This window comes from Nyctereutes procyonoides, unplaced genomic scaffold (genome assembly GCF_905146905.1).
Source record: "Nyctereutes procyonoides isolate TBG_1078 unplaced genomic scaffold, NYPRO_anot_genome, whole genome shotgun sequence".
In the NCBI taxonomy this organism is placed as follows: domain Eukaryota; kingdom Metazoa; phylum Chordata; class Mammalia; order Carnivora; family Canidae; genus Nyctereutes; species Nyctereutes procyonoides.
In genome coordinates, this window is record NW_026575140.1 from 56,106,006 (window position 1) to 56,118,923 (window position 12,918).

A 12,918-nucleotide genomic window follows, 5' to 3' on the forward strand; every position below is an offset into this window, starting at 1 on the left:
TCATTTTCCTGCTAAGCGTGTTGCCTAAGTGACAGGGCCTGGAAGGGAGAGCCTGAGCATGAGGCGTTTCTCAGACTTTGTCTCCATCTTTTTTTTTTTTCTTTAAAACTATTTATTCATGAGAGACACAGGGAGAGAGGCAGAGACACAGAGGAGAAGAGAGGGAGAGGCAGGCTCCCTGTGGGGAGCCCAATACCGGACTCGATCCCAGGACAGGTCACGCCCTGAGCCGAAGGCAGATGCTCTACCCCTGAGCCACCCAGGTGTCCCCTCTGCTATTCTTAATTCAGAGTGATCCTTGTGCATCTGCTGGGAGGTCGGGAGCGAGTGGGAGGGAGGGGGATGTGGCCTGCACAGCGTTCCTGTTTTTCCGATGTCTGTGACTGGGGCATGGTCTGCTGTCCTGGGCAGCCAATTTTCTTCTGTGATCCCTGTTCTCAAAGACCTGTGGCCCTTTCTCCCCATGGTGCCCACATCTGTCCACACCTGTGCTGTGCTGCAGGGCTGTGCTGCAGGGCTCCCCTCAGAGGCCTGCCCTGTGCCCCCCCCCCCCAGATTTCTGGGCAAACCCTCCCCCAGAGCAGCCCAGCTCCCCCTGGCCCTCCCTCCCAGCTGGCCTGGCTGTGCAAGTCAGGACAGTGCTCCCCCCTCTGACCTTGCCCGGCTCACCCTCACCCTCTGTGAATGGTATGTCCCCCTTCTGCCCTCCCCATCAAACCATAGCGGTTACAGGCAGTTTGGGCTTCAAAACCAGCTTCTTCCCCGATTTATAAACATGTCACATTGCTGGGGACACGTGGACAGTAGGTCCAGGAATCACTGGATGCGGCTTGGGATGTAGCGCTAGCAGGATGGGGCGGGATGGGGGCACCCCGGGTCCTGCTTCTGGACACTATTCAACCATTGACTCCCTGGGGCTCTGGGGGATGAGGGCGAGCGGCCCGAGGCAGAGCTGGCCTCCTCCATGACCTCCTCCCCTCCAGATCTTCAGGGACCTGAGCCAAGACCCTGCAGAGGATATCTTCCTCACTGAGCTGAACGTGAAGATCCAGGACTCCAAACTCCCCAAAGGTGAGCATCTGTTTCTCCTTTCCCAGAGCTTGCTGACTCATCTTCCCCGCCAGGCCCTGTTTTCCAGGGTCTTAAAGGGGGACCTTGGCTCCTCCAAGCCTGCCAAGACTGGAATCCTTGAGATGCCTCCTTTCCATCCAGAGGGAGATGCTGTCAAAAATTCTGCAGCCTAGGGGAGGCTGGGTGGCTCAGCGGTTCAGCATCTGCCTTCAGCTCAGGGCATGATCCTGGGGTCCTGGGATCAAGTTCCGCATCGGGCTCCCCGCAGAGAGCCTGCTTCTCCCTCTGCCTATGTCTCTGCCTCTCTCTCTTTCTTTCTCTCTCTCATGAATAAAAATCTTAAAAAAAAAATCTGCAGCTTAGTTTGGCCTTGGTGAGGTGGGGAGCAGGGTGTCACCCACCCTCAGCCTCTCCTCCCCTTGTCCCTCAGATGGCTTTTCACCCAGGAGGAGGGGTGTGGCTGAGGGCCCGGGGGCCGAGCTCTCCATCTGCTACCAGAAGGTGAGTGGCCATGGGTGTGCTCAGAGGAGGTTGGGAGGTCCGGCGGGGTGGAAGCCAGTGTCAGGGACGTGCAGGCAGGGAACACACAGAACCAGAAGAACTGTCAAGCTCTCTCCTTGAAGCTGCCTCCACGCCTCTCCCAGCCTTTGAAGGGTTTGCAGGGATGGGTGGATGACAGTTGGCCTTGCGTGCAGCCAAGGAGGCCGTCTGATTTAAGGAACAAAGGGGCTGTCCTATCACTGAAAAATACCCTCCTCCCTAGCTGACCGTATCATCAGAAACATGTTCCCTTGGGTCTGGGAGGCTGAATGTACCCCCTGGGGTCAAAAGTGCTGTAAGCCTCTCTCTGCCAGCCCTTTCTTGGACACTAGTGACACAGACAAGAATCTCAGTCAGGGCAGGGGCAGGAAGCAGGACTGTTGACATGAGGAGGGACAGGGCTCTTCTGGGGACCCCCACCTGTTCCCACATTCCCCATCCCCAGGCCCTGCTCAGCCACCGGGCTCAAGAGGTCACCAGTTCCGTGCGGGCCACTGGGCTGGTCCTGAAAGCCCTTCCAGCCAGTGACACTGAAGGTGAGGAGTGGAGAAAGCAGAGAGAGAGAGAGAGAGAGAGAGAGAAGGCACAAGAAGGAGGGAAGAGTGAGGAAGAGGACAGAGGGTCGAGTGACCACAAATGGGGTGAGCCCAGGGAATCGGGCCTCTTGCCCATCCCTGAGGTCACAAGAACGTGGCTGAGCACCTGCTGGTGCTGGGCATGGGGTACCTGAGTGAAGCAGGGTCCCTACCCTCAGGCTGCTCACCAGTGGGGAACATGCTGGGGCATGGCCTCTGGGCGTGCCCTGTAGCCTGAGGAGACACGGACCGGAAGGTAGAGGGACCCTGTGGATGGGGGTGCAGGAGGGGGATGCCCTCCTTCCTCTGTTGGGCCTGCAGGGTGACTTGTGTTTGGTCTGGAAATGAGATGTTGTATTTTGGATGATGCTCCAATGGAGCAGATACTCCCCAATCACAAAGGAACACCACCGGTCTAAGTTATCTGCTTCTGGCCAATTACCTCATTACAGCCATACAGTGGATGATAAGATCGTTTGATTCATTCCCTAAATCTAAAGTGGGGGTGGGACGCCTGGGGGGCTCAGGGGTTGAGTGCGTGATCTCAAGGTCCTGGGATCAAGTCCCGCATCGGGCTCCCCTCAGGGAGCCTGCTTCTCCCTCTGCCTGTGTGTCTGCCTCTCTCTCTGTGTCTCTCATGAATAAATCAATAAAATCTTTTAAAAAAAAGTCTAAAGCAGGGCTGATAAGACATTCCCGTTGATATGCATATCGCCAATTCTAAATATGAGCTTTTGGGTTAGCCCCCGGGTCTTCTGGAACGATGGAAAGTTCAGTAAGCTGGGTTACATCACTTGAACACCTTGACCAGAGGCCAGGCAACGTTCTACACCAAACACATCAACTCTGATTCCTAAAAGATCGGCATTGTTAGCGTCAGCAGCTTTGTACTGGAGAGGTGAACCGAAGCCAGAGAAGTGACCACCCAAGGTCACGTCCATGAGGAAGAGGCAGAGCAGGGATGCGCACCCAGGAAGCCCAGTCCTGGCTTCTAGGCGAGTTGAATTTGGAAGCGATGGGGACCTCCTCAGCTGGTGTGTCTTTGACGCCGTTGAGGGAGACATGTGACACTGGCGATTGCTCTTACCCAAGAGGTGGTCAGAGTGGGTCAAGAGCATTGATTCAAGGTCCCCAGATGGGCCGGCTTGGAGGGCCAGCTTTGCCGTTTACCATCTGTGTGACCTTGGGCAAGTCACTTGCGACCCACCTCTTTACCTGTTCTTTCACTTCTAAAGTGAAGATAAGGTCCTCACTTATGTATGTAAACTAGCACGTTAACTCTGATTATTAGATTTCTTTAAAAAAGAAAAAGATTTTATTTATTTATTCATGAGAGAGGGAGAGGCAGAGGGAGAAGCAGGCTCCCTGCAGGGAGCCCGATGCGGGACTCGATCCCAGGACCCCAGGATCATGCCCTGAGACGAAGGCAGATGCTCCACCGCTGAGCTACCCGGGCACCCCTAATTGTTAGATTTCTATTTCTTTTACCAGACTCCCCTGGCCCCCACTCAACTAGCGTTCCTCTCCTTGCCAGCATGCCCAGGGGCTTCAGGGAGGTTCCATAGCACCTTCTTGCACTGAGGAGGGCTGCAGGAGCAGGTGCAGAAAGGCACTGGGCTTGGCAGTGGCTGCCAAGCCTGAGGATGCAGAAACATCGTGGGTTCCACAGGGAAAGAGGAGGGATGTTCGGGACCTGCACCCAGATGCCATCAGAAAGGGGGGGTTGGGCAGGGTGCAGGAGGGGCCAGGACAGCTTCGGAGAGGCCCCTCACAGCCACTCCCCACCCGCCTCATTCCTCCCAGTTTCAGGGCCCACCCACACCCCACCATCTGCTGCTCCCGTCACAGACCACACGTGCCTGAATGTCAGCGTGACGGAGGTCGTCAAGTCCTCCAACTTGGCGGGAAGATCCTTCTCTGTAAGTACTGGGGTAGAATGGAATGGTCTGAGAGGGCAGGGGGCCGGGGGCGTTCAGAGGGGTGGGGGTGTTCAGAGGGGTGGGGGTGTTCAGAGAAGGGGACGTGACTTCTGAGCCTTTGCTGTTGCAGTGGGTCCTCCTACCGAAAGCATCTGCTCTCCCCGGGTCTGTGAGGCGCATCCCTCACACACACTGAGAGCCAAGGCCCTGCCCTCCACCTGCTGGCCACCAAAGCACCCACGACATGCCCAAAAACAGAAACTGCGTGTGCGTTCTGGCTTCCCCCACACAACCCAGCGGCCAGACTCCCACACAACAAACCTTTGATCACATGGAACCAGCTCTTTTAACCTCACGGCCCTACCACTGCCCTTTGCCGATATCGATACTCATTGATTTCAATTCCCTTATTGTAGACCCAGGGCCCACCCATAGGCTCCCTATCTGATGGCCTCTCTGGACCTCATTTCCCTACTCAGCTGGATGTGGACCCCAGGATTACACATGAACCCTGCTCCAGATGCCCTACACCCCTACACCCACCAGGTAGACACTTGCTTTGGATCAAGCTGCCTACTCAGCCTGTGTCCTCAGGTGGCTGAGTGCTTCTGGAATAAATCCTAGTCCCCGGGTGCCAACACCTGACCTCCCACCTCAACAGGACCCTTGGGATCACTCGACCCTCTTCCTTTGCACCTCTTCTGGGCTCTGCTTCATCTATTTTAGTGTCTTTTCTCCAGTGTGGACCTTCTCTACCGCTCCTCCCTCGTAGCCTGGAAACATGCTTGGGTCTTTTCCATCTGAGAAGGAAAATCTCTACTGTGACCTGCCATCTCTTTAGCCACCACTGTACTCCTTCCCTTGCCAGTCAAGAGTCTTGAGAGATAGCCCCAGATGAGTTTCCAGTCCCTTACCAAACACTGTCCTGCCCACTGCCCTCTGCGTATGGCCCACCCCACTGTGACAGTCACCTCCATGTCACTAAGACCACTCACCTTCCACTCCTTAATGTTTCTTAATCTTCCCCTTTATTTTTTTTAATTTATTTATTCATGAGAGACACAGAGAGGCAGAGACACAGCAGAGGGAGAAGCAGGTTCCCTGCGGGGAGCCCGATGTGGAACTCGATCCCAGGACCCCAGGATCACGCCCTGAGCTGAAGGCAGATGCCCAACCACTGAGCCACCCAGGTGTCCCTGTCTTCCCCATTAAAAATAATATTTTAACCTATAAACAAAACTTGAGTGATTTGGGGAAAATGCAGAAAAAAAAACCCCCACAAAGAAGTAAAACCACTTCTAGTCCCATTTCGTAGAGAAGATGACTATCATCCTATCAAGGTGCAAACATCCAGCGTCTTTTCTGTGTATCTGTCCATAATTGATAGGTACACATGCACACGGGTGCTTAGTGACTTGTACGTCTCCTCGACTGTGAGCAACTTCCTGTTGGGGTTTTATCTATGAGAAATCTGGGTCGAAACTTGACTTTCTAGAGAAATTCTGTATTTGCCTTTGCCACGGTCCCCCGGGACATTGCGAACCCAGGACTGTATTTCAAGTTAACTTCTAGGCTCAGAAATTCCCAGACCCTGCAGAAGGTGAACACATACACCCCGGATCCACCCACAGGCAGACTTGTGGCTCGGAATTCCCAGGGGAGACTCATCTTCCTCACCCAAAAGCACAAAAGACTTCTAATTGAGTCTTTTGCTGTAAGTGTAGCCCTCAAGAGTCTTTGAAGGGGACCTCAGTTTCCAATCCCTCGGGCCTGTCCCATGGTCCCCATGGCCGTTGAAACCCAAGCTCCTTGATTCCTGACATCACCCAAGGACCCCAGGATGACCAAAGCACCTGACCCACACGACTTCAACTTTAGAATTTATATGGCCTTGTGTTTACCACCCCATACATGCTCAATTTTTATTTATATTATTTATTATTTTTTTATAAATTTATTTTTTATTGGTGTTCAACTTGCCAACATATAGAATAACACCCAGTGCTCATCCCATCAAGTGCCCCCCTCAGTGCCCATCACCCAGTCACCCCCATCCCCGCCCACCTCCCTTTCTACAACCCCTGGTTCATTTCCCAGAGTTAGGAGTCTCTCATGTTCTGCCTCCGTTTCTGATATTTCCCACTCATTTTTTCTCCTTTTTAAATTTCCTGTGACAATGAAAGAGGACATGTATGGTTTCTGTCTACAGAATACAAAATGAGGTCCTTGATTATTAGGTCAAATACATCGTATTGCTTTAATCAGCAATGTGAAAATTTTTGTCCCCTTCATCTATCCGAAATAAGAAAGGTTTGCCAACATTCTTGGGATGGCTTTTGATTTTGTCAATTCGATCTCAGTTCATTTAAATCTGAATGTTCGAGTTTCTGACGCTGCTGCTGTGAAATATGCCTGCATTTGCCCAGTCTTGGTATAAGACTGTTCCTTTTTCTCCCTTTCTATGAGTTTCTGGTGCTTCCTTTCATAGAAGGTTCTGGACTATCACAAACATATGCCTTGATGGAATCTTTTTCATTCATTTTTGTGGATCTTTAAAGGAGACTCGTATTTTTTGGTTCTAATCTATTTTCTAATAGAGTTTTAAAAATTATTCCCTTCCTCTGTTTGCTATTTCTTTCCGGAGCGACAGTCAGTCAGATCTTAGGCCTCCTACGGGGATACACTTATTTTCTCATCTTTTCTGTCTCGTGATCCTTCTCTTTCTTTTCTTCAAGTTTTAAGAATTTTCTTCAAATTCATTTTCAAGAATTCTTTCTTTTCTGATTTTTTTTAAGATTTTACTTTTAAGTAATCTCTACACCCAATGTGGGGTTCAAACTCACATCCCAAGACCAAGAGTCACATGCTCTACCGATTGAGCCACCCAGGTGGCGCCCCTTTGGTTATTCACTTTTAATAGCATTCTATTCTTGTGTCACTGATGTAATATCTTCTCTCTCTGAAGAGGTTAATTATGGTTTATTCAAAAGTTTCTTCCACCTTGTATCTGTTTCCTGCAAAGTCCTGTTTTCTGTTTGTTTGGGTCTCTCGCCTTTCTTATCTTTATAATTATTTTTTTTAAGATTTTATTCATTTATTCATGAGAGACACACACCAAGAGAGAGGCAGAGACATAGGCAGAGGGAGAGGGAGAAGCAGGCTCCATGCAGGGAGCCCGATGAGGGACCCGATCCCGGGACTCCAGGATCACGCCCCGGGCCGAAGGCAGGCACCAAACTACTGAGCCACCCAGAGATCCCCTATAATTATTATTTTAAAGTTAGAGGCTATCTTCAAATATCTGGCAATACTTGGCTGATGTTTAAATTGGAGAATGGGAGAGACACCTGGGTGGCTCAGTGGTTTAGCGCCTGCCTTCAGCCCAGGGCATGATCCTGGAGTCCAGGAATGGAGTCCCATATTGGGCTCCCCGCAGGGAGCCTATGTCTCTGTCTCTCTCTCTCTGTGTCTCTCATGAATAAATAAATAAATAATCTTAAAAAAATAAAAATAAATTGGAGAATGGGGCACTAAAAAGCTGAATCAATGATGGGCAGTCAGGAGGCCACAGACCTTCCCATGGGGAAACCCAAATGTCCATATGCTCAAGTCTCATTGGTAGGACAGTCTTGTTTTTCCAAGAGAGGGTCCTTTAGGCTCCTGCCTTGGGGACTTCGGGGCATAGGCCTGCTGGTGCCTATATACTCTGGAGCTGGGCATTCACCATTCAGTGAGTTCATGTAACCCACCTGCATGGACAGCTTTCACTCCGTCCTCCAATTGTGCTGCCCCCAAGTCCAGGATCTCTCTGGTCCATCTTCTTTGATGCCTGGGGCAGGGGTAGGGCTCATTGCTTGGCTGCTTGGGCTGGAAGTGGGAACCTAAAGCCATCTAACCATTCCTTGTAAAACTTCTAGTCAATTCCCTTTATTCAGGCTCCATTTTATCCCCACTACCTGAGGAACCTGTGGCCTCCAGGTCAGAATCCTTTCCAGAGCTTTAATCCTTATGTTTGACCTTCCTCGTTCTGTCCTCACATATCGTCCTTTAGGGCTTTGGGTGTCTTCTAGTTTCATGAAAGATGCACCTCCTTGTTTTTAGGCAAATTATAAGAGGAAAGGAACGATAAAATATATGCTCTGCCATTTTGAAATAAAAAATCCTCATCCCTTTATTTTTAAAACACTTTTATTTTAGTTATGCCTCTTGTTAAAAGTTGGATTTTGGTATAGTTGGATTTTGTTCTCAGTCTGAAAGTCTGTGTTTTTTAACGAAGGAGAATTTAATCCACAGACACTAACTTGACGTGCTACTCAATCTTACTCTGCCGTCTTATGTTGTGTTTTCTGATTTTTGTAATGTTTTGCTGTTTTGGCGGGGGGGGGAGTGGGGCTTACATTTTGTTTGCTTATTTTTCCCCTGACTGACAATTTGCAAGCTGTATATGCTACTTTTTGTATAGTAGTTACCTTTATTTTATTTTTTTAAGATTTTATTTATTTATTCATAAGAGAGAGAGAGAGAGAGGCAAAGACACAGGCAGAGGGAGAAGCAGGTTCCATGCAAGGAGCCTGATGTGGGACTCGATCCTGGGTCTCCAGGATCACACCCTGGGCTGAAGACAGAGCTAAACTGCTGAGCCACCTGGGCTGCCCTAGTAGTTACCTTTAAATTGAAGATTATATATATATATATATATATATATATATATATATATATATATATATATAAAGTCCCACTTAAGTGTTGATATGCTAATACAGCTGGCTTGCAACACTGTCATGGACAATTTCCTTCTTTTTCTATTCCTTCGATCAGTTTTTTTTAGATTTATTTATTTATATTATATATATAGAGAGGGTGTGTGCAAGCAGGGGGAGGGGCAGAAGGAAAGAAAAAAAAATCTTAAGCAGACTCCACGCTCAGTATGGAGCCCAATGTAGGGCCTGAGATCATGACCTGAGCCAAAACCTAGAGTCTGATGCTCAGCCAACTGAGCCACCCAGGCGCCCCATCCTTTGACCAGTTTTTAATGAGTTCCACCACTAGGACTGATGCTCTGTTCTTCAAGTCTTTAAATTCTTTAAATCTGTGATTTCAGAGATACCACTTTCTCAAAGTTCTGTATATCTGAATTGTGACTTTTTGGCCTCTTTCCTTGGGCTCTTTTCCCTAAACCAGTTCCTTAAATGGCTGCTGTTCTCAACTTCCATCCATGGCCCACTTCTTTTCCCAGTCCCCGGAATACCTAACCCGTATATGTGGTTTGAGTCCAACATGTTAAGAATACCCAAATCCATATCTCCTGCTCTCATAGTCACCCCCTGAATTTGACTCTGCATTCAACTCTGCACGGACCAGATGTCCCATAACACCCCAAATTCAAGAGATTCAAAACCAAAGCCAGTACTTTCAAATTGTTAAGAGCTCTCCAGAACCAGGCTGAGATTGCCAGGGTTCAAAGCTTGGCTCTGCCATTTATGAGCTCTGTGACTTCAGGCAAGTTAATTAAGCTGTCTGTGCCTCGGTCTCATCATCTGTAAATGGGGGATGATAGTAATAGTAGTGACCTTACCCCATTGTTTGGGGATGACATGATTGTCCCACGCAAAGCTCTCAGAAGAGCATGTGGCCAAGTAAGAGCTGTCTATGTGCTAACAATTTTTATTTCATCCCCTTCCTGCTGTGGCTAACCTCTCACTTAATGGGACCATCATTAACCAGTCACCTCTGCCAGAATTTGGGGAGCCCCCTCAGATGCCTCCTCTTCCTCACTTCCCTGTGTTCTCAAACCTCTCCCTTCCCCCCATTCCCTCCCTCCTGAGCCACCTAGGTTGACAAACCACCCCAATCTGCCCAGGACTAAGGACTGCTTCCCTGGGGGCATGGGACATCCCAGGCAAATCAGGACAGGTTGGCCACCCTTGGTCCAGACCTTCACCATCCCCTTTGCCTGGACAAACACAGTAGCCTCCTAGCTGGTCCTCCTTGATGCCACTGCAATGCTCCTCAGGCCCACCCTCTACATCTCTGTCCAAGTGATCTTTGTAAAATAAAATTCGGACATGTCTGTCTGTGCTTCAGACGCCTCTGTCATTTCCCATAACCATGGTAGAAGGGTGGAGAAACTCTTCAGCGTTGCATAATGCTGCTCCTCTTCTGCTTTATCCGCAACTCTGGCCACCAGAGCATATGGGAGTGTTCCAGCGGACACACCTCTGCCTTTGCTCAAGCGCTGTGCGTGGCCTAAAACCCATTCTTACCTTTCTCTTCCCCATCTTTTCATAGCGCATATTTGTACTTCAAATTGAAATTCAGGTGTCCTCTCCCCCGGGAGGCCCTCCCTGATGCTCTTCCCTGTTTTCCATACCCTTCTCTACCCACTCCACTCCACTCCTGGGTCGGCTAGGTGACCCCTTCGGTGCTGCCAGACAGCCCTGGGTCAGCTAGGTGACTCCCTCGGTGCTGCCAGACAGCCCTGGGGTAAGCTAGGTGACCCCCTCGGTGCTCCCAGACAGCCCAGGGAGCATGTGTAACACCAAGGATGGCATCATCTCTGTTCAGTGAGGAACCACAAGTGCCCTGGCCTCAGCCCTCGTCCTGGTCCTCCCCATTCTCCCTCAGTACTCAGAGCACTCAGCGTGCTGTCTCACCCACAGTCGATGCTCCCAGATGCTTTCTGAGTCTTCCAGACTGAGCCCACCCACCCCCCCAGGACCTCAGCCCTAACCCGAGTGCATCTTTTTCTGGGACAGCCCATCCTCTGTAGGAGAGCTGTGATGGGTTGAGGGGTCTCCTGTACTGAGCCAAAATCTGCCTTCCTAGTGGGCAGCTTTGTGCAGGCGCCTCAAGTTCTGAGGTGGCCCCCCTCACCCTCCTGCGTCTCTTCTTTCCAAGTCAGTTCCCTACAACCGTTTCCGTTTCCAATGACCTCTTTAAACAACCTGCTTCTGGGCTTTTGGGAAATCTAAACTTATCACCCCATCGAGTTCCCTTTTACCCCTGCCCTATGGAGGCATAATTCCACAAGCTGTTCTTTGCCCTGGGCACCCAGGCTGGTCAGTGGGTGCTCTGCACAAATGGATGGGTGATAAACACAGGGTGGCAGGGGAGGTTCGTGGTGAGCTAGAGGGAAGGAATTCTGCGCTTGGAGAACAGCAGGGCAAGGGCGCAGTGTCTGGCTTCATGAGTCTAAGAGGGCAGCAACGCTACTGGCCAGACTGGAAGACTGAGGTAGGAAAGTGGTGGCAAATGAGGCAGGAATGGTAGCGCTGGGGCTTTGGGGCAGGGGAGGCAGTGAGCTGTGAGGAGCAGCACTTTGCTCAGCCCCTGAGGAGCTGAGACTGACACCCTTTGCAAATTCGGCATCTGGCCCGCCCAGTTGACCCCAGGGCTGCAGCTATAGAGTGAAATCCAAGAGTCCTGAGGTCCTATGAGGCCAAAGCCAGGCTGGTCTGCGTGTGTCCAGGCATGCAGACCACAAAAGGGAAACCAAGACATCTAGGAGGTGAAAGGAGACCCCGTAGACTGGCTACCAGGAGGGCAGGATCGTGGAAGCCTGGATCCTGCTGGGAGTCACCTAGAGCTGCCTGATGTGGAGAAAGAGCACTGTATTGGGAGACAGGGGGCTGGATCCCATTCCCTGAAAGCTCTAGAAGGTCACACAGTCAATCCTTCCAGACTTCATCTTCTCCTCTGTGGGAACCTTGAGTTTCCTTTGCCAGCTGGGGTCAATTCAGGTGGGGTTCCCTCAGCTATCATAATGCCTCTGGCTTTCCCCACTCCCTGGCCCACACAGGACTTCAGCCTCCCTGCGGTCTCTCCAGGTACTTCTGGAAGGTCACAAACCTCTCTCTCTTTGTGTTACCCTCTGTCCTGGCAAGGCTTCTGCCTTTGCTCACAACCCACCTGTTCCGACTCCTATGAGTCTATAGATAGAGTGATGGCAAGGGGGGCCTTGGGCTGGGAGACAGAGCAGTAGAAGAACCCACAGTGGGGTCCCCATCCCCTCTGACAACCAAAGCTGCTACTACTCATGCTTGGATCCTTCTCCCAAAACTATAATTACAAAGAAGAACAATAACAACCGGCTGACAGTAACACAGGCTTACCGTGTCCCCAGCACTTGGTATATACTCTCCCTTTTAATCCTCACAAAACAATCCTACAGGGTAATCACTGTCACTACCAGGGAAGAAATGAAAGCACAGAGAGATTAAGAAATACGTCCCAGGTCACACACCCAGGCAGAGCTGAGACTGGAACCCAGGAAATCTGGCTGTAAAGTCTCTCTCTCTCTTAAATAAGTAAATCTTTTTTTTTTTTTTTTTTTAATGCCCTTACCTGGCCTCAACTCCAGACCACTTAAAGGAAAATCTCTAAATTTTACATTTTGGAAAGGTGATTCTTATGAGCAGCCAGTGTTTGAGAATTCTTGAACGAGATGAACCCTACAGGCTCAGAAGGTTGTGGGAGGTGAACCACCCAAAGCCACCGTCTGCTTGCAGGGTGGGCTGGCCATCCAGAAAGGCCCTCTGAAGGCCCCACCTGTGTCTGGCCCCTAAGTGATTCCATGACACAGACACAGGCCCAGTCTGCATCATGAGGGCAGATGGCTGCTTCCCAGGGAAATAATTTTGCATGTAATCCAACTCTGAGAACAGTAGTCAGAACTCATAAAACCCCTGAAATACCACCCCCCTCCAAATTGCACATATAATATATGCACCTGGTATACAGGGTTGCTGAAGCATCTTGATAACCTGGCAAGCACCAGCCAGGGCAGTGGTTTGAAATTTAAGACAACAGATTGG

The 12,918-nt window shown here is 50.3% G+C and overlaps 1 protein-coding gene across 7 annotated transcripts in view; it reads left to right on the forward strand.

Moving 5' to 3' along the window:
- PIK3R6 (phosphoinositide-3-kinase regulatory subunit 6) overlaps positions 1-12,918 on the forward strand; it is a 54,975-nt gene that overhangs the window by 40,510 nt on the left and 1,547 nt on the right. For 3 of the 7 annotated variants that reach the window (XM_055304645.1, XM_055304646.1, XM_055304649.1), the window contains exons 15-19: positions 984-1,071; positions 1,502-1,572; positions 2,057-2,147; positions 3,990-4,105; positions 4,522-4,651. In XM_055304645.1, coding sequence (XP_055160620.1) covers positions 984-1,071; positions 1,502-1,572; positions 2,057-2,147; positions 3,990-4,105; positions 4,522-4,651 — 496 coding nt within the window. The remainder of the gene's footprint in view (positions 1-983; positions 1,072-1,501; positions 1,573-2,056; positions 2,148-3,989; positions 4,106-4,521; positions 4,652-12,918) is intronic. The other 4 variants (XM_055304647.1, XM_055304648.1, XR_008661816.1 and 1 more) reach the window with 4 other exon arrangements.